At 38.9% G+C, this 22,910-nt stretch overlaps 1 protein-coding gene across 1 annotated transcript in view; it reads right to left on the bottom strand.

Moving 5' to 3' along the window:
• Positions 1-22,910, bottom strand: part of TNS3 (tensin 3) — a 425,395-nt gene that overhangs the window by 117,009 nt on the left and 285,476 nt on the right. The window contains 1 exon segment of the mRNA XM_020977772.2: positions 2,089-3,342. Within this exon segment, the coding sequence (XP_020833431.1) occupies positions 2,089-3,342 (1,254 nt within the window).

Genomic DNA, 22,910 nt, shown 5'->3' with positions numbered 1-22,910 from the left:
TGCTAGATTCTTAAAGGCTATCCTGAGTACTACTAAGCTAAGAAAGTATTTTTTAACCAGTGAAATTAATAAAGGATTAAATTATAAATCATGGAGGGGTAGTAATCAGCCTCAGTGGTGGGAGTACCCACTCATGATCAAAAGATCCTGGATTCTGAAATAACCAGTTATCAATCAATTAGCATTTATTAAGTGCCAGACACGTGACTATGCATGTTCTCCCATGCATTCAATTCTTTCAATCTTTTCATTTAGCAAATATTTATTAAGCACCTACTGGATGCAGAGCACTATGCTGTGCTGGAGGTAGATGGCAGGAGAACATGCAAAGTTTAGAGAAGGCATGGTCCCATATTATCATGGAGATTTTAATCTAGTAGTAGTGACTGGCCAGCCTTGTGTTTTATAGCTAGAAATTAAAATGTTCTTATGATTGTGTTTCTACCCAGAAAGAATGTGATGGAAAAGGGAAGTGTGAAGCTGCTCCTGAAACTCAGCCAACTTTGTACCTTCTAGTATCACCCAGTATGATTCTTGGTCCAATGCTCAACATTCCATTGTCATCATGCATGGAATACTTATTTCTTAAGCAAGTTACTTCCTTTTAAGAGAGATTATATTCCATAGTAATGTCCCAGGAAAACTTTTAGCTTGACAACTTCCCAGGATACACGCTAGCTGTTGGTAACTTCTGTGGTGCTAAGCCTTCTGTTCAGATTTTATCAAACAAGAATTATAATAACTATGATATTTATATAGCACTTTAGGGTGTACAAAGTATGTTTTCATGCTATCCTTCTAGTTCTAAATGGTCTCCCAAATAACTAGTGAAAATGTGATAGAATCTTAACGTTTTCTTTACTATGAACATAATTCAAATGAATGCTTTGGCTAAGCCTATATTTATTAACAGTGAAAAATTCTCTATATCTTTATTACCATCATCACTGTTTGAAACCTTTGAATATAAAAGTAATTTTTCACTTCATCCCCGAAATCTTTCCACTACCACATTACTCTTCTCTTTTTATTTCCTTTTCTTACTCAATTTTCATCTTGAGATACCCATAAATATCACAATTTTAAATTCTTAATGTCTTAAAATATTCAGGATAATTTATAATTAAGATAAAGCTTATTATTGGATGATTTGAAGGGGCCTGGTAACAATTCAGTTCTGACATTTCCTAATAGAAAAAACATCGAGCTCCAGGCTGTGCACTCCAGCAAATCCCAAAATGGATGAGGCCACCATGCACTTTTGCCATATCCTTTTCACTTCAGAGTACGTATACACATTCATTCCTGAAGGAATATGCTCTCTTGTGGATGACTCTTTTTGGCTTGGTTCTTCTTCTTAAACATGAGAACCAGTTTATTCAAAGGGGAAAAAAAAGTCTGTTAAATGACCATGTTCCCTCCAAACTTCTTTTAAATGAGTGAGATAACAGGGAGAGAATTTTAACATAGGGTAAAAGTGGGGAGAAGAAAAAGGACCAAGGTTCAATCTTGCCTCTGGTACTTCTTAATATTATTATCCTGGGCAAATTACTTAACCAGGCAACTCCCTGGAATTTGTCTTTTTAAACCTCAGAATAAGTGAATTATAATCATTATAACAATGCTGTAAAAAATGATTATTGCTCAACTATCTCTCTAATAAGAACAGGACCTTATACCTGCATTAATCTTGCACGTTAAAAATGTTTTCACATCCATCGTCCTCCTCAATCTTCAAAATATTCCTGTGAGGTCTATGGGGTAGATATCATTAGCTGATATGATTAGCAATATTGTGCAAATGAAGAAAGTATGGTCCAAAAAGGTCCTACCACTGAGAAGTTGGCAGAGATGGACCCAGAAGCCAGGCCTTTTGACTCTCAATGAAACATTCCTCCCATTCTGCCCCACTGCATCCTCTTGTGTCATAAATTATGATCAAATAACATTCTGAGAAAAATGCTCTCTTACTACTTTTACTACTGATAGTCACATAATCGAACAAGAGATACCCAAAATTTCTCCTGTAAAAACTAAAAGAACAACATGAGTAAGGCATTCCAGTAGCACATGACTACAACAACTTACCATGTTGGCTGGAATTCCTGCTTATGTTCTCTCCTTTCTCAAGAAATCTGTGGTTCCCCCGCAGTCCTCCTCCTACTTTGCTGTCAGGGGACGCAGATCCATTTGCTTGACTTGTCATGGTATTCATATGAGTTGGGATGGGCTCAAATGTTGGGTCTAGTTCCAAGATCAGCCTATTGAGCTGTTCAATGGATTGGTCAATATCCAGAGTTGGAGACCCTGGTAAAATTCCTGCATTCAATCCCATATCAACCCCATTTATCTCTTTCTCTGGCGTTAACCTAGGTTTGAAACCTTCCGGGTAAGAGTGCTGGGGTACTTCATTAGCATTTGATATACTACCTAAGCTCCTCTGCACAGCATCCCTGCTGCTGGAGCCTCTTGTGGGAGTGAGGGGGATCCTGGGCTGGGCCGGAACATAGCTAGAATTCTCCGAAGAGTTGTGGATGGCAAACCTCCCCTCACTATCTGTTGCATAGCTGTACTGATGTGCTGCCACTAGTTGTTGTTGGCGCACCCAGGTCTGAGTGGAATAGTTGCCCTGTCCATAGGCTGGTGCCTGAGACGACACCGTAGGGTTCCTCAAGAGCTGCTGAACCTGCTTGGGCTCACCATTTCCAAATGATCTCTCATAAAGGGGATCTACACCTATGCCCAGGTCTGGAGCAAGGGCAACGTGGTGGTCTTCCCCAGTGTTGCTCCCAAAGCCATCTGATAAGAGAGAATTTTGACTACTTTTATGGCAGGTAAAGTTTCCAAGGTGGCTGGAGTGTTGACCTTCTGAAGAGGACAAAGTCCCAATACTGTCCACACTGCGTAAGTCATGATTGGGCATCTCATCATCTAAGATGTCTGTCTCTCTGTCTTTCAGCTTGGAATCTCCATTCACGTGAACCTGGGCTGGCACTACGTGACGAGTCCCACTATACTTACTTCGGACATCAGTCATATCCTTTGGGGAGCTCACAGAGTCTTCCAATCCAAACCCACTGAGGAGCTGGTCCAGTTCTGCCTTTTCTTGTGGGCTCAATCCTCTTTTGGTGCCTGGAGCCGAGCGCTCTTCAGTCTTGTCTGTCCTGACCGAGGCAGTGGAGTGGCCTGAATCACTGCTAACAGACAAGGTATGGTCACTGTGATCAGGGCTGCTGGTTACTGGAACGACCTGGGTCCCACTAGGGATATTGTTGTCAGAGATGCTCTTCTTTCTCACTTTAGCATAAAGGCTGCCATCAATTGGACCTTGGGTGTGTAACACTGGATTGGTGCAAGAAGAAAAAAAAAGGTATTGTCAGATAAAAGGTTGAAACATCTCTAGAGCTGAAGAAAACATTTTAATACTACAACAGTGACTAATGCATTTAATAATCCATCAGCTTAGAAAAGTACCATGCCTTGAGAACCACAGCCTGGCACTCTTTTATCACCCTAAGCTACACCTTTCACTTCATAACAAAGGTCTCGTAAAGTAAATACACACACACACACACAGAGTCTCAGAACAAGCTGAGGAAGGCAAACAAAAACATCAGCTCAAAGCTTGAGGCCAACTGTTTTCTTCATCTCTGCTTTATTTTACTTTGTGATGAAACTGCGGTCAGACAATAACAAGATTTGAAAACCCACACTCTGGGCACCTGGAATTTGTGAGACATGACGAACACACATTCCACAATAGACTGAACACGGCTTTTGAAATGTTCAGGAGATATGCTTCAAGCATGTGTCTCAGGGCTCCTGGTCCTTCGGTTCATGCTGAATGCATTATCATGGGTCAATGACAGGTGGGGCTTCTCCCCCCACCCCCTTTGTAAAGCCTGAAGAAATGTCAGGCACTCCATTAAAAGCAAGTGTTGCTAAGCTAAGTATGTTGTCAGAACACATACAGGAATAACCAAATGAATGTGAATTGTGCTTCCTTTTTATTTTGGCTTTACTAATGACAGAGAAAACTGATCGTGTTACACAGCAGATGTAATAAAAGGAGGTGAGTAGCTGGCTCAAGGTGAGCAATCATGTAACAGCTTCGTGTAAATATAACAAGATGGAATACAAGAGAATGGGGCAGGAGTATGTGTGTGAGTGCGCATGCATGTGTGTGTGCATGTGTCTGCACACACTCACAAGTATGTGTGTATGACGGGGGTATAAGAGAGTAATATCATATGCTAAAAACCTTGAAAATATTTCAATTCTAAAAAAGTGAAGATCTTCATTGAAACTGAGAAAACTTAGCACTCAGAAGAGACTTACAAGCAAACAGGGCTACAGATTTGGAGGGTTAGATTTGGATGACAAAGTGCCTTCTATAAGGTCACTCATGCCCACACCAGGTTTCTGTAAAAGGTAACTTGCAATTGAGTTTTAAACTCTTAAATGCTTGAGCCAACCCACAAAATGATTCTGCAAATCACCTAAAAGAGTCAACATCTTACTTTCTCATATGCATAATGTGATTTTTACGTATTCATGATTTCTGCCTCCATCATTACCATCCTGTATCTATTCGTGGAATTTCATGTGAAAATGAAGACTCTTCAGATAGTTACTGAAATTAATGGGCAAGCTAACCACTGATCAATGCTATAATGGAGCACATAAATGGGAGGACATACCTTTTTTTGGGGGGGGGGCTAGGCAATGAGGTGAAGTGACTTGCCCAAGGTCATACAGCTAGTAAGTATCAAGTGTCTGAGGCTGGATTTGAACTCAAGTCCTCTTGACTCCAGGGGCAGTGCTCTATCCACTGCACCACCAAGCTGCCCCAAGGGAGGACATATCTTGACTGCTATACTACGTATGATCAGAAGTAACTGAATGATCAGAAACATGATTGGAAATTATTATATTGCCAGTTTTATAAATTGCCATGAATTTATTTTGTAGAACTATATGACTGGGTATTGAGGACTTTATTTTTCAGTGTGTTCTTTTTTAATTGCTCAAGGAGGAGTGAGTGAGTGGGAGGGAGAGATTAATAAAAGAAAAATAATTTGCCATAAATGATGAGACAAAATAGATTAGTGCTTTACTACTATAAATATAAAGCCAAAAATCAATTGGAAAATGGCTCCTCTAAGATGTGATCAAAATACAGTCCAAACAGAACATCAACAATTTCTGACTACAAACAACTGTCCAGAACCTATACTTCAAAGATTAACTACTTATGAGCAGTCTTTAATTGGTACCAATCAAATAATCAAGTACCACCTTGAGACGTCACAGGGAAAGCCTATAAAGCCTCTGTTCAGAAGTGCCTACCTTTTGAGTTCTAGAATTCTTCTTCTGAGCATGGAAAGGGCAGTATGTCACAGGGGCAGAGACGTGAAATGGTGTGGGCTTCAAACGTCTCAAAGGTAGAAGCTCTAACAATAGAAGCTAAGGTGGCTTCACTGGGGGCTTTTGTAATTGAGGTTTCCAGAGGGGGTCTGATTTCCAGTGTTCAGGGGTAGGGTGATATCAGTGTCTATAGCTGAAGAAGTAGTAGCCACTGATAGAGTAAGTCCAAGAGGCTCTTGTTGCCAGGATAGAAGTGAGATCTATTCCTGTATTTCTGAATTGGGACAGGCAATATATTTTTAGCCACAAAAAAGAAAATTTAATACAATCACCAAGCATTTATGAATTGCCTACTTTGTGTCAATAAGCACTGTGCTAGGGCTAGAAATACAAAGAGAAAAATCATATAGTGCCTAAGTCAGGCAGTCAATATGAATTTTATATAGATATAGATATATACACATACACACACATATACACACATATATACATACATTGCACATATGTACATATATGTATATACATATATGTATATACACATACATATATATATACGCACATACATACAGACTATATACCAGGCATTGTACTAAGTACTTACTGATTGTACTAAACGCTAATGACACAAAATGGTTCCTGCCCTCAAGTAGTTCACATTCTAATGGAGAAGACAATATGCAAATATCTATGTAAATACATGCACTTATATGTGATATATAAAACATCTATATATAATGTAAATGGAAGGAAATCTCTTTGTAGGTTTTCTATATTTCCAAACATAGTACTATTTAAAAAACAAAAATAACCAAGTTTCACTCAGGCAAGCAATGGATGAACAAGCACTTAGCAGCATCTGTGCCAAGTAGGCCCACTAGGTGGTGAGGTACAAATACAAAGCTGTCATAGCTTCAGCCCTAAAGGAGCTTACATTCTATTGGCAGGAAGAATGTGCACATATCAAGGTAATTTGGGGGGAAGCCACTAGCAGCTGGGGATCAAGGCAGGTCTCACACAGGAGGGGATGCTTCACCTGGACTTGAAAGTAAATAAAATAATCTAAGCTACAGAGGTGAGACAAAAATGCATTATATGAATGGAGGGCACAGGTAAGAAAGGGTATGGTCTGTGTAAAAGGACGAAGATAGGAAATGGAGTGTCTGTGCTGAGGAAAAGAAAGAAGTCTAGTTTGGCTGGATCACAGAGTATAAAAAAGTATGTAATATGCCTGAAAAAGTAGGTTGGATCCAGTTTGGGAAGGGCTTTCAATACCAAACAGGTTAGAATTTTATCATAGAGACAACAGGGGTGTGTTATTGAGTAAGGGAGTGGCATAGTTAGTTAGACCTGCCCTTTAGAAATATTACCTTGGGAGCTGTGTGGAGGATAGATTAGAGAGGGGGAAGAGATGTGAGGAACAGAGACCAATTAGGACGCTGTAGCATTAAGGCAGACTAGAGGTAATGATGGAAAGCGGTGAATGAGAAAGATATCATTGAAGTAAAAAATTGACAAGACTGGCCATGGGAAGTGAATGAAGGGAGATTGGAGTTAAGAAAATCTTGGAGGTTGTTCTACACTCTAACCCTTTTCCTATTTTAACTCACCAACAGAACATTAAAAATTGGCCCTGCCCCTTCCCCATTTTTTTGGAGTCCTCATCAGAATGGAAACAATTCATAGAATGGGGACACCCTCTATTGAATTCAAATGGCCCTTTACAATCTCATGGAATTGCCTAAGCTCTGAAAGGTGAAGTGGCTTTGTACAGGCCTCACAACCACCATGGGACAGTGGTAAGAATTGGACCCAAGTTTCACTGATTCTAAAGTTGGCATTCTCTCACCAGTATTTATGTTAACATTGAAAGACAAATGAACGATAGAAAATAAGTTATCTGAAAGTACAAACACTATGGAATACTCACCAAAAATTCTAAAGGGAAGATGCAATGCCTTAGGAACTAAGGAGAAGCCCTGGTTTTGGTTGGTTTGTTTTCTGTGACTATGGGAAAAAAATTGATCAATCTCAGGAGGTTCTTGGGGCTAGCCAGTGTTATTCTGAATGGCAGCTAGAACATATTTTCAAGGGTTTTAATAATTAAATATTTAAAGATTCCCTCTTGGGAACTGTCATATAGAACAGTTAGAACTTGGCATTCATCATTTCTACTTTTTCTAGATGATTGGCCATTTTAGCTAGAGAGATTATTTTAGGTCCCAGAAAGTAAATATTTTCAGTCCCTCTACACTCCAGAGCATAGGCTAAGAAGAGGTTGGAATGTTAACAACACTTCAAATCACAGTATCACAGCATGTTAGTTGTCATGCCTACCACAGCCTTGTTCTCTTTTGGCATAAGTTGGGAATTCATGGTCTCCAGATTCTAAGCAGCACTTCATTGGAGTAATCGATTAGTTCATATGATAAATCAGAGTTCTACAACGTTCTGCAGTTTACAAAAACCTTGCCCTATGTGGTAGGGAGTGCAAGTATTGATGTTTTAATTTTATAAGAAAGGAAACCTTGGACAAGTCTGTTAGGCTCTTTCCTTTTCAATTTCCTCACCTGTAAAATGAAGTAGTAGGACCAGGTTACAGGTTCCCAACCTTTTCTAGTACCCAAACACTTGGTTTTCAAAAATCTCTCTGATACTCCCTTTTCAATAGGAAAGTAAATAATGCTAGAGTTTACCATGCATATTACCCATAAGAAAAAATGTAAAAAGATTAACTCATTCCCCGCCTTACCCCCTTACCAAGCTTGTCCTATTCTCTGTTGATATACATATTCCAAGACTGGAAACCCTTGGACGAAATGGTCTCTAAGGTTTCTCTCAGCACTAAATCCTGTGATCCTGAGAATGAGACATTAAGTGATTTGCCCATAATCATGCAGGTATCAAGTCTAGGCTTTAAACTACTATCTTCCACCAGTGATCTTAAGGTCACAACATAACAAATAGGGTGGTTCCCATAGTATCTGTGCCAAGAGGGCAGGAATTCTATAACATATTTGTAAGGAATACAAAAAGCTGTATGTACTACAAGGAGGTCAAAGACAGAATATTTAGAGCAATATTTAGTACTTTTGTAGTAGAGCAAAGAAATGGAATCAAAGTAGATGCCCATCCATTAGAAAATGGATAGGAAAAAAAAAGCTGGCAGGAGGTGAGGGGAGGAGCATTTTATTAAGTTCCTAATATATGCCAAAGCCCTTTAACTCATTTGATCTTCACAACAACCCTGTGATGTGGGTGTTATTATTATCCCCATTTTACAGTTGAGGAAACTGAGGCTGTAAGAGGTTAAGTGATTTGCCCATGGACAATACAGCTAGCTTGCTCAAAGTTGAACTCAGGGCTTCCTGACTCCCAACCCAGAGCTCTATTCACTGTACTACCTGGTGGCCTCTAAATAAACTGTGATACATGTATGTAAAGCATTATCACTCTACCATAAGGACCATGGGACTTTTCCATCTAACTTGTAGCAGAACCATCAAAATGTGTGGTCTTCCTCCATTAGCATTAGCATTCCTCTATACTCTCATTCCTTGAGAGTAGGGCTGTTTTAGTTCTCTATTTATATCCCCAGAACTTAACACAGTACTTAATAAATGCTTCATTCATTCATTCATTCATTCATTCATTCATTCATTCATGTCATGGAGTACTACTGTGCAATGGGAAACAATGAATATGAAGAATTCAGAAAAACATAAAATTTTTATGAACCAATATAAAACCAAGTGAGCAGAATCAAGAAAGCAATATATAACAAACTACACTGTAAATATTAACACAAAGTCATTATAATGACCAAGCTTGACCCCTATGAAAAGATATGAAAACACTCTTCTGTCCCTTCTTCTGAGAGGTTAGGAATTATGGCTACAGAACACTGAATAAATTCTCAGACTCAGTGTTGGTTAGTTTTTACTAAAAATATATCAACATATTTTAAAGGAGTGTAGCGTGATTTTATAGAACGAGGCAGAGAGAGCATACTGGCTACCCTAACCTTGAAGTCCAAGAATCATTTTCCCTTTTAGAGTGCTGCTTTGCTCAATTTCATTCAGAAAAACACCTCTCCAGGTTTAAAGATTAAGGCAGTTTAAGAGTGGAGAGAACAATGATTAATCAGTTAATTCATTCAATAAACATTTATTTAGGGCTTTGAAAGCTGAGCTAATTAGCATTTCAAAGCATGGTGACAGAGGATGAAACCCCACTGACTAAGGGAAGTTTCAGATCCACAAAATCACCTAACAATCCCCCTCTCTTTTCTCCCTCCTTTCCCGCCTCTTATTCTTCCCACCCCATATCTTCCCCTTTCAGACAATACTTCATCCTTTTATCCAAAATTCTTTGTATTATTTGTCGAATAAAGTTTTATGTTCCCTGTAATTTAAAAAGCAGATGATATTGAAGTATATATTACTATATTAACTTTTTTTTTGCGGGGTGGGGATGGGGAAGAAATGAATGGTTCATTGACCTTTGAGGATTACAAAGGTCACTGATCTTTGCAACATACCCTGAATTACTGCAGAGTGAATAAGGCAATATTTCTCTGAACACACGTTCTTTTATAAGTGCCAAACCCAAATTAGTGTCTTACCTCAAAAACACCACATATAGTAAGCACCGTCCTACTCACCTCACCGTGAATATGAGTCACTCTGTACCACCCAGTAAACAGAATTCACCACAGTGAAACAGTTTACATGAAAGTGGATGACAATATTTGTTTCCAATGTGCTTTAACTCAAAAGCTCACGTTTCTTACAATTATAGCTTTCCAGAGACAGAACTATGTTGGGGCAGGAGAAGAAAGAGCATGTTAAGTACCATCACACGCTTTAAAAAAAATAAAATGAAAAGAAAGAAAGAAGTATTACAATATCCACTATGGAAACAGGGCAGAAATATCCTAGCATGATGTATGAAAATAAGGTACATGAAATTATAATAAAATGAGATAATATTTGGCAGCATGCACTAAAATATGAAGTCATGGCTTGGTTTTTTTTTTTAATACCTTCCTTCTAAAATAAAAACTTCTGGAAGTCATTGATCATTTCACGTAAAACTTAAATCATGATATATAAGCTAGCTAGTTTTCAAAATCTTAAAAAAAAAAAAAGAAAAAAAGAAAATTGGAATCATGTTTAAGCTGATAGCATTATGAAAATAAATTCAGTTAAAATTCAATAACCCTTGAATATCATTTAAAGAGATGTGCTCTGGACATTCCTCCTAATTTGTGTCCCTACCAGAAATTCCTCCTAACTCCAATCCATCCTCTATAAAGGCACCAAAATGATTTTCCCAAAGAATAGATGTGATTACATCAATCTTCTCGATCTCTCCCCTTCCTCCCAACACCCACACATACCCAGAGATTCCCTATTACCTCCAGGATCATATATAAAGTCCTCTAGTTTGTTGTTTCAAGTTGATCACAACTTAGCTCCCACCAATCTTCGCAGCCTTATTACAAATAAGTCCCTCAAGATACACTTCTGTTCGTCAGTGTCCTTCCTGTTCCTCATCCTTGCCACTCAACTTCCCCTCCTCTTGCTGTCTGTCATGCCTAGAATGCATTCTTCTTCCCCACTACCACCTCTTGGAATACCCTGTATTAAAGATGATACCAGGTGTTTAGGTCATAAATCTTCCTTCAAGGTTCAGCTCAAAGGCTGCCTTCTGCATCAGGCCTTTCCGCTAAAGTTACCTGGCTTCTGTTTCACATGTGTTTTGTGTATATGTATACATATACATGTGTTTGGATGGATGGATGGACATCCATGTTGTCTCCCTCGTTAGAAGGTAAGATACTTAAGGCAAGATACTCTTTGGCCCACTTTTCGTACCCCAGAGCTGTATCTCATAGTGAATAACACAAAGTAGACTCTTAATAATGCTAGCTAATTAAGAGTGAAGAGAACTGCACTGGAGTCCCAGCTCTGTCTTTGAGTAGAAGAGTAAATTTTGAAGTCGTGACGTAACTTCTCTGAGTCTCAGGTTCATCATTAAATTAAGGCAATACATTTTGCTCTATCTTTCTCACAGGTAAATGGGTAAGGATCAAATGAAATAATGTACGTCAAGTACTTTGGTGAGTTAATCCCACTAAGCCTCAGTTTCCTTATGAATTATTTCACAGGGTTGAATTAGATGATCTCTAAGAACAGTTCCATCTTAAACACTTTTTTTTGTAAATAGTATTCTTTTCCAATTACATGTAAAGATAGTTTTCAACATTTATTTTTTTATATGATTTTAAGGACCAAATTTTTTCTCCCTTCCTTCCTCCCATTCCCCCTCCCCAAGATAGCAAGCAATCTGATATAGTTATACATATTTTTATATTAGCCATGTTGTGAAAGAAGAAACAGAACAAAAGGGAAAAGCGACAAAAACTAAAACACAAACAAAAAAAGCGAAAACAGTGTGCTTTGATCTGCATTCAGATTCCACAGATCTTTCTTTGGATGTGGATAGCATTTTCCATCTTGAGTCTTTTGGAATTCTCTTGGATCATTGAATTGCTGAGAAGAGCTAAGTCAATCATAGCTGATCATCACATAATGTTGTTGTTACTGTATACAATGTCATCCTGGTTCTGCTCCCTTCACTCAGCATCAGTTCATGTAAGTCTTTCTAGGTTTTTCTGAAATATGCTTGCTCATCATTTCTTATAGCACAATAGTATTCCATTATATTCACATGCTACAACTTGTTTAGCTAGCTCCCCAAATGCTGGACATCCTCTCAATTTCCAATTCTTGGCCACCACCAAAAGAGCTGCTGTGAATATTTTCCTACATATAGGTCCTCTTCCCTTTTTTATGATACCTTTGGGATACAGACCTAATAATGGCATTGCTGGATCAAAGGGTATACGTAGTTGGGTTGCCCTTTGGACACAGTTCCAAATTGCTCTCTAGAAAGGTTGGATTAGTTCACAACCCTACCAACAATGCATTAGCATCCCAATTTTCCTCATCTTCTCCAATGTTTATTATTTTCCTTTGCTGTCATATTAGCCACTCTGACAGGTGGGAGGTGGTAGCCACAGAGTTGTTTTAATTTGCATTTTTAATCAATAGTGATTTAGAGCATTTTTATGTGCCTACACGTAGTTTTAATTTCTTCATCTGGAAACTGCCTGTTCATATCCTATTTATCAACTGCGGAATGACTTATATTCTTATAAATTTGACTCAGTTCTCTATATGTTTGAGAAATGAGGCCTTTATCAGAAACACTGGCTGTAAAAATTGTTTCCCATCTTTCTGCTTTCCTTCTAATCTTGGCTGCACTGGCCTTGCTTATGCAAAACCTTTTTAATTTAATCAAAATGCTCCATTTTTGCATTTCATAATGTTCTCTATCTCTTGCTTGGTCATAAGATTTTTCTCTCTCCATAGTTCTGACAGGTAAACTATTCCTTGCTCTCCCAATTTGTTTATGGTATCCCCCTTTATGTCTAAATCATGTACCCATTTTGACCTTATCTTGGTATAGGGTGTGAGATGAGAGTCTACGCCTAGACTGTGCCACACTATTTTCCAGTTTTCCCAGCATTTTTTTTTTGGTTAAATAGTGAGTTCTTATCCCAGCAGCTGGAGTTTTGGGGTTTATCAAACAGTAGATTACTACAGTCATTCACTACTGTGTCTTGTCTACCTAATACAATTACACTGATCCGACACTCCATTGCTTAGCCAGTACCAAGTAGTTCTTATGATTGCTGCTTTATAATAGTTTTAGATATGGTATGGCTAGGCCATCTTCCTTTGCCATTTTTTTTTTCATTAATTCCCTTGATATTCTTGACCTTTTGTTCTTTCTGATGAATTTCACTATTTTTTCTAGCATTATAAAATAATTTTTTTTGATACATCTTTAACATTCAATAGATCTAATTTGTTGCTGTTCATTTGCTTGATATTCTTTGTGACCCCATTTGGGGTTCTCTTGGCAAAGATATTGGAGTGGTTTACCATTTCCTTCACCAGCTCATTTTACAGATGAGGAAACTGAAGCAAATAGGGTTAAGTGACTTGCCCAGGTCACACAGCTAATAAATGTCTCAGGCCAAATCTGAATTCAGAAAGAGGATTCCAGGCCCAGAATTCTATCCACTGTACCACTTAGCTGCCACTCTATAGGTCTAAATTTGGTCCCAAAGAAGAGCTATGAGAAGGCACTTGACTACCGATTCTTTGCAAAGGTTGGGGACAATGGACATGGAACCCTGTGCCTGATGTCAGACTTTTTCCAATACTGTAATTAATATGCTGAACTGTTCTCCTCATTTTTAGATTTTGTTATAAGTCCTTTCTCTGACATATACTTTTGTGTGATCTTGGGTAAGTCACTTAGCTTCTATTCATTTAACATTTTTTCCACCTGTAAAATGGAGAGGACAATACTTCTTCTACCTATCTAAAACAGATGAGATGAATATAGCCCTAAGTTAATGTAAATCATAGTCAATACAAATGTGAGTTGCTGTTTGAATGGTCTATCTGCTTCCACACTAGTTCCCCTTTCTTCCTCATGGACAAACTCTGTAAGCTTCACACTTACTTTCCTGATAAAGGGGTACCACATTTGGTCAATAACACGCAGGACGTTGGACTGTCTGGATGGAACCCCCAAACAAACTCTCAAGTTCCAATGACATTTCCAAAGTCTTTGTGACCCACTCACTCTTTTTGATAGGTCTATGATCCTTACTGACCTAATATTCCCTTTCTGACTTTGAAGATCTCAGTCCTGAGTTCAGCTCCCTCCCTGGAAACAGGGAAGGAAGGTAAATCTTCCTGAGCCCTCCATTTTTTCCCTCTGTTTTCATTGAGTTTCCGCCTGGCCCAAACTGAGAATCTCTGTCTTCGACACCATACAGGGGCAATCAAGGAAAGACTGTGGCTGCCGAGAGCCATGGACACCCACGGTAGTGCAGTGACACTAGTCAAAAGAGACTTCTCTAGGCATTCCTATGCTCTGTCACATCATTTCCAGGACTTTGGGGGAGGTCTAGCATCCCATGAACAGGAAGTTCACAAATGGACTCTTCTGTTGGCAGGAGTAACTATGATCATCATAAATTAGACTATCTTATACTCACCTGGAAAGAGTTAGCATTACAGAAAATATGGAATTATACAATCAAAAACATTCATGAGATTTTACTCCAACCCAGACAGAAGCACTGCCATAACTCTGGTATTGGCAAATTTTAAGCCATAAAAAAGCTCACATCCTCACTATGGCTGGTAGTAGAACAAAACACGTACTGAGTACCTAGCATGTGCAATACTAGCTAATATAGCTAAGTTCTTTACATATCGTATTTCAGCTGATCCTCAAACAACCCTGTAGAATTCATCATCCTCAGTTTAAAGACAATGGGTTCAGAGCATTTAAGATATCAATCTATAGTCACACAAACACTAAATGGCAGGGGCAGGATCCAATCTATATCTCTCAACTCTACTTCCAGTGCTATGCAAGGAAATATTTATTGAACTATATTGAGTAAAGTGCCTCCTATCTGAGAAACAGTTTATTCATCAGATGAAAGTTCAGAGACTCACTTTTTGAAGTTAAGACCCGACTCAAAGATACCTAAGTGCTTGGTTCCCTTCGTGAACTTTTTTTTTTTTGGGGGGGAGACTAGGCAGCGGGGTTAAGTGACTGGCACAGGGTCACACAGCTAGTAAGTGTCAAGTGTCCGAGGCCACATTTGAACTCAGGTCCTCCTGACTCCAGGGCTGGTGCTCTATCTACTGCACCACCTAGATTCCCCTCTTCATGAACTTTTTAAAGCTTATATGACTACCTAGGTACCACATCCTGGTTCCGAAATGTGACCCATGACATCAGAAAAAGACTTCTCTCAACCACAATGCCTTCCTCATATTCCAACAAACTATGAACTTTCAGACTAAATCACAATTCCCTATATTTCTCTCTACTATCCTGGCATTACTACCACAAAACGGCAATCTCTCTACAAAACCATGCTTCTGGATAAAAGAAATCCTTACATAGCAACCCATAACTAATAGAGTAAGCAGACTTATGAAAAATATATTGCCCTGCTTCTGAATAACTAAAGGTTCACTTAATTAGTATAGGATTATTTTTCATTCCATAGAAAATCAAAGCTGTAGAATTATATATCCAACTTTAACCTTAGAAAATGTTAACTTTAATCTACAAAAATCAGAGACACTGTGACTTTAATATATTACAGACTCAGATCAAATGAACCCCTTTCTCTTTCTTTTTACTAAAACCAGAAGATGATGATAAACTGCTAAGAATCCCACGGGCTTGAAAACTTTGGCATTTTGCCTCTATATAACTTAACCAATTGAACTGTTCGTTTTCTTAAGAGACGTTCCTGAAATAACTCAGCTTGAAGACAGAGCTTTCTTAATAGTTCAGTCTTAACACTTTAAGATCTACTTCTTGAGAATCAAAACAGGTAACAACATATCTATACTTTACAAAGATAGAAGACACAGATCCCAAAGAAGCTAACAAGGGGTGTCCTGGCCAGCACCACATAGATCTGCTGCACCTTGCTAAGAGCACGGTGCCAAGTTGGCCTAGGAAAAATATCTCACTTCTGTGCAAAGCTCAGCTCTGTGCTCATTTTTTCCAAGGAAGCATCAGGCTGTAAAACTGTTGGAGAAACACATTCTAGCTGTCCAAAAAAAAAAAAAATCAGCCAAGTGAGAGTGTGAAATGCTAGAGGAAGAATCCTCAACTGGGTTAGAAGCCACCTTATCTGGATGAAAGAAACAGTTCACTCAACTACCACCACCACTCCCCTACCCCAAACTTCACAGATAAAGGAAACAGTTCACATAACTACCATCCCTCCCCACTACCCCTCCCAACTTCAGAAACACTGTAATATCTGATCTTGAGCCATGAATCCAAGTGTTACCAACAGTTTACAGTATAAGCATTAGGAAGGCTGTTCAAATGAAAGCCTGAATTCATAGGGTAGGTCTGTCTGTATGTTTTTGTAGATATGACTAATGCAAAAAGAATAACTAACATAAAAAGTTAAGGCTCAATAGTTAACATACAGCAGTTCATCTGTCCTCCAGGACTTGCCTCACTAGTGCTTCCGTAATTGAATCATAAATGTCTGAAGGCTGAATTATGAATTTATATATATATTTTACATATTTATATATATATATATGTATGTATATATATATATATGTATGTGTATATATATATATATATGTATGTGTATATATATATATATATATATATATATATATATATATATATATATATGGCATATCTTCTCACATGTTGTTTTTGTGCCTCGTCTAAAGCTATCCCCTTTCTAGTTACTCACAACTTCTGAAAACACATTCAGACTCAGGTCAGCTAGGTAAACACTGGGTGTTGGCAGCCCAATAAGAAATGTTGAGACCTGGTCTATCCAGAAAGACGGACCGAGGTCACGCAAATGGAAACATCTCTTTTTAGCATCTTTGATCCCTCTCAAACAGGTAGACCAGGATCAGTTTTCTGTCTTACAAACAAATATTCCTTCCCTCTGGCAAACTTGGACTCGTTCAGAGCCACATTCTTTCTTGCCAGGTTAGGCTTTTTTCCCCTGATGACTTCTCTCACCTTCTCCCTTCTCGGCTGAGCACAAACATCTGCACTTCGCTAGCCTAGCTCCCAGGCAAGGCTCAGAGACACCGCTTGGCTCGGTTTCAAGCTCAGAGCGACAAAGAAAATGCATCCACCCACCACCTCTGCCTTCCTACTTACCTCCTTTCTGAAAACCCCCGGCTCTTTCCGGCTCCAACTAGTCGGCCAGATTCCTTGAGGCCAGCTTGAAACCCGAAGTGAGGGCACGGGCATGGGGACAGCTTCCCCAGTTCACAGGGCACACATAAAGCTTGGCTTCCCTCCTCTTGCTATTGCTGAAGGTAACTGATCTTATTGGATAAGCGTGAGACTTTGATTCAGCCAAAAAAGGGGGATGAAATGTAAACACGAGGGTGGAGCCACAGAGCAATCAGGTTTAGTGAAATTTGAACTCCTGAAACTAAGGAGGAGGAGAAATGTGCAGTTTGAAAAGGTAGCTCAGGCAAAGCATTTCTTTTACCTCCATCTCTTTTCTCGTGTCCCCTTAAAAAAAAGGGGAGACCATTTTCTGGTTTGGTCTGGGACCTCCATCTTTACATTTGTAACCCTCCCGCGTACTGCTCCCCGAACAAATAAACAGCTTCTCAATCTCCACACAGAAGCCTGAAGGAAGCATCTAGTGTTTCCAGTCTCATCTCTGTTACTTACTGTGTACTCTTGGGCAAATCTCTTACCCTGGGCCACATCTGTAAAATAAGGGGGCTGGACTCTTTAAGGTTCCGTCCAGCACCAAATCTTATTTGCCTTGAAATGTCTTAAGCCCAAACCCCATCTCACTCATCTATGCTTCTCCCAGGACTAAGTATATTTTTAGTAATAATTGCATGCAGTACTTTAGGGGTGGTTCGTATTGCTAGATCTCCAACCCCCAAGTTCTGTCTTATAACTTCTTTTCATCTCTGGCCTGAATATATTCAAATTCAGTGGAGTCAGCCTACCAAGAATTACCTTTGACTACTGGGAATCTTTATTTCTGACTCCAGCTGCATTTTGCTTCTGCCAGAGCCCAGACTTCCCTTTACTCTTTAAATGAACCCAACTGCATGACAAACAATCAAAGTACATTATAATACCAATAAGTTCCGCCCAAAACGACCTGACCATTTCACAAGGGCCTTCTATTGTTTCAAAATCTGTCATCACTTCATCCCTTCTCCCTGGGAGAAGGTGCACAGTCCTTTCCATGCCTGGAGTGAGCAATACATATGCTAAACTTAAAAAAAAAATCAACTTTAAAAGACCAGTTACCCACAAGTTAATTGTAGGATATAAATAACAAACAACTCTCCCCTAACTGGGAATTGAAGTAATGGTAAAATATATGCATATTTTATTGTAGATCATAGAAGAGGAGATGGCCTCAAAACAATCTTCCAGCTCTGTGATCCTATGATCACTTTTTTGTCCAAGTTGCTGAAATGTTTAGTGCTTGAGAAAGGCTATTCATTTAACAGCCCATACCCTGGCAAAGGAGTCCAACATAATTATTTTCCTTCTGAAGATTGCAAGATTGCTATAATAGAAATGGCAATGAATCTTTACGTAAATTTTTCTCTCAACAGAATTAAAAAAAAGAAACAAAAGACACAAACTTAAAATGTGTGTGTGTGAAAGAGAGAGGAGTTGAAGAAGGAGGAGGAGAAGGAAGGAAGGAAGGAAGGAAGGAAGGAAGGAAGGAAGGAAGGAAGGAAGGAAGGAAGGAAGGAAGGAAGGAAGGAAGGAAGGAAGGAAGGAAGGAAGGAAGGAAGGAAGGAAGGAAGGAAGGAAGGAAGGAAGGAAGGAAGGAAGGAAGGAAGGAAGGAAGGAAGGAAGGAAGGAAGGAAAAAGAGAAATCAGGGGGCACTTCTCACAGACTCTGGCTAAACTGCCCCAACCTACCCACATCCCCAATTTTATCTGGAATGTTCTCCCTCTCTCATCTTTATCTCTTTTGAATACCTCGCTTTCTTGCTTTTCTTGACTGACCTAGTTATTGGTGCCCATCCAAATTACTCTGTATTTATAGTTTATGTACCTATGCCCATGATACACTGTGATTCCTTGAGGGAAGGGAGAGTTTTCTTTATCTTTCTGTCTTCATAATCCATCACAGAATTGGGCCTAGAGTACACACTAATAACAGTGTGTAAAGTTGAACGGGGCCCTGGTGTCAACCACAGATTCAGACTTAAGTTTTTAGAGTGGTAACCACAGGCCTAGAATTGTGGCTAAGAAATATTTAAATCTTCACACTAAAAAAAGTTAAGAGTCCATATGATACATACAAAAACATAAATATTTTAAGTCATTTTGTCTTTTACGTTCTCTTTTTAGTTTAGTGGAGGTGAGACATTAAAACCACAATTAACGGGCTATTGAGTTTAACAGCAAAAATATCCTTTAGATTTTGCCATATTTTCTTGATGACCTAGAGTTAATTTATTTCCTTTTGCCAATATCTTACATAAAAGAGTTGACATAAAGTTTTAGCATCTGCATGAGCATATGCATGTGAATTTGTGCGTACATATAGAGTGGTATAAATTGGCAATTGGTTGTATGCTCATCTTTCAATCTTACTGGGTTTTGTTTATTTTAATGTGAATGATACTAAAAAGAAACTATCATAAGGCTGTCATTGACCATGTGTTATTTTTCCCAAGTGGACTGGGGCCCAATATAGGCTGTTTATCCATCTAGTATTGACATACAAAAATAACTTGCTATTTGAGCATCCTCAGAAGTCCTGCCAATAGGGAGCTATGTGGTTCTAAGTGTTTGTAAAGTCTCAAAACCTTTAACCCTAAACAGTTGTTATTTTGTGAATGGAATTTCACTGCCTACATCAAAGCATGGATAAAGATTAGTGTTTTATACATCTATTAAAATAAAGTTAAAAAACACACATAACAACAACAAAACCTAGCTTATTTCCTACAAGAAGTTTCCAAAGCAGCAAGTAGAGCCCCCTGGTGGGATACCATGAAAACGAGATGCTTCCAAAAGGAAAAAGAAACAAGATAGAGATATATTCTCCAGCTGATGGGTCATGGAATGTATAAAGAGTAATATGGATGTGAAGATATCATTAGAGTGAGAGCTACAGAGAAATTTAAGGGACAGATGGAAGGGCTGAAAGGTGAGGAAAGAGAGACACATAGAAGAGTGAAGACAGAAGAATGATGTGAAGCTGGGGAGGATGGGAGGATCTTAGATCATAGCATCATGGACTTATGTCTAGAAGGGACCTTGGAGGTCCTCTCTTGTCCAAAAATCCCTCATTGTACAGAAAGTAAACTGAAGACTAGAAAGTGAAGTGATTTGTCCGAAGTCAAACAACTAAATTAGTGAGACAACCAGGATTTGAGACTGTTCTGTTCACTGATCTTAAACAAACAAACAAACAATCAAAAAACAATGAAGAAGAAAACAAGTGAAGAAATAGCTATAATAAAATCCCAGAAGTGTATCAGTGGTGCAGTAGATACAGCACCAGCCCTGGAGTCAGGAGGACCTGAGTTCAAACGTGGCCCCAGACACTTACTAGCTGTGTGACCCTGGGCAAGTCACTTAATCCCAATTCCCACCCACCCCCCCAAAAAAAAGTTGATCAGAGGCAGCGAATTGCAGGAGAAAGAGTGCTGAAAAGAGGAATCTGGAAATTTGGGTTCTAGGTCCAGCCCTGCTATTAATTAACTAACAACTACAGGTTCAAGTGTCTTTCTTCATAAAAGAATGGGCTTTGACTAAATTGGAGATTCTTAATTTGGGGTCCATGAATTTGTTTTTTTAAATGCTTTGATAACTTTCAACATAATTGTTTTCCTTTATAAAATATTTTATTTTATGCATTTAAAATATGATTTCGAAAAAGGGTCCATGGGATCCCAGACAAATATAAAAAAATTAAGACTTTATCTTTGGACTAGATTTTTAAAGCTTTTCCCCCAATTAAATATATTCCTCAGTTTCTTCATGTGTAAAATTGGGATAATAATAGCACCTACCTCACAGTGTGGCTTTGAGGATCTCATGAAATAACACCTACAACATTTTGCAATCCTTAAATCACTATGGAAATGTCTGCTGTGATTTTTTTATTGCGCTCTTTATGAATAGAGACTGGTTCCCTGGCACACAGTAAAAGCCTAATAAATACTTAACGGATTGCTAACTCTAACCTTCTATAAATCGAGTTGATCTAGTCAGGAGTCACTGACATACAGTCACAGAAATTCAGGGTTAGAAGGCACTTTGGAGATCATCTAACCAAATCACCTCAATTACAGAGAGAGAAAAAGATGCCCCAAAAGACAATGTGACTTGTCCAAGGAAATAGCGTCATGTAGTGGCTGACACAGATCTCAATGTTGGTTGATTTTGATTCTATTGATTTAGAACCCGACTCCCATTCTGATGAAATTTCCAGTATATTCCAAGACCCCTACATTCATAAAAATAAGTAGCTCCAATTTCTGTTACAGATTACCATTGTCCCAGTGACCCAAAGCCTCAGGTCAAGACCTTTTGTGAAAAATGGTCATAGGAGATGGATGACAACACCTATAATGTTAGGTGATTCTTTTTTTAAAATGTAGGACAGATCTCAAGCTAGTACCTAGTATAAAGTGAGGCTTAGGAAAATGCCAGAGACAATATTTAGGGTTTTCTAAAGCATAGGTTCCTAGATGATCTGTTTCCTTGGCTTTCTTAAAGACTCATATCAGAGTCTATTTTCTGTAGGAGTGCTAGGTCCCTGAATCCTATCTTCATTCTTCTCATTGCCTACCACCTCCCCCAACTGCTAGTGCCTTCTTTACCTTCTGAGTTTACCTTCCATCACTGTTGTTTTTGTCTTACGTGTATTAATTATTTAAAAATTGTCTCCACCATTAGAATGAGCACTCCTTAAGAGCAAGGACTGTTTTTACCTTTCTTTTATGCCCTGTACAGCTAGGTTGCACAGTGGATAGAGTGGTGGGCCTAGAGTAAGGAAGACTCATCTCCCTGAGTTCAAATCTGGCCTCAGACACTTGCTGGCTGTGTGACCCTGGGCAAGTCACTTAACCCTACTTGTCTCAGTTTCCTCATCTGTAAAATGAGCTGGAAAAGGAAATGTCAAACCACTCTAGTTATCTTTGCCAATTAAAAGAAAAAATCCCAAATGGAGTCATGAAGAGTCAGACACAACTGGAAACGACTGAACAACGAAAACTCTGCATGGTGCTTGGCATAGATAGGACTCCAGTAAATGCCTGCTGAGTGCCTGACTTCTATATCCGCATCAGGTCTCTTTATTTGTGGATAGAGTGCTGAACTGGGAGCCAGGGAGACTGGCTTGGAATCCTATCTCTGACATTTCCAAAATGTGTGACCCTTGGGGCAGGTAGGTGGTGCAGTGGATAGAGAACCGGTCCTGAAGTCAGGAGGACCTGAGTTCAAATCCAGCCTCAGACCAAACACTTGACATGTACTAGCTGTGTGACCGTGGTCAAGTCACCTAACCCCAATTGCCTAGCAAAAAAAAAAAAAGTGTGTGACCCTGGGGCAAGTAACAACTTTCCCTACTGTGTGGCGTCCTCACCTAGAAAATGAGGACAGTGACACCTATAATGTCTAATTCATGGGGTTGTTATAAAGTTCAAATGAGCTAATAGAAGGCATTGTGCTAACTCTGAATTCCTATACATAAACATTACTCTATCCCATATACATGAAGATATTTCTAGTAGTACTTTAGGAAAGATAGGATAGAACTGAGAACAAAGCAGGTGCTCATCCATTTTTGTTCTTGTTGAGTTGTTTTTCAGTCCTGTCCAACTCTTCATCATCCCATCTGGAGTCTTCTTGGCAAAGAT

Source organism: Phascolarctos cinereus, unplaced genomic scaffold (genome assembly GCF_003287225.1).
Source record: "Phascolarctos cinereus isolate Bilbo 61053 unplaced genomic scaffold, phaCin_HiC Scaffold_4;HRSCAF=312, whole genome shotgun sequence".
In the NCBI taxonomy this organism is placed as follows: domain Eukaryota; kingdom Metazoa; phylum Chordata; class Mammalia; order Diprotodontia; family Phascolarctidae; genus Phascolarctos; species Phascolarctos cinereus.
The sequence above is the reverse complement of the archived record's forward strand: the minus strand, read 5'-3'. Positions and strand labels throughout refer to the sequence as shown.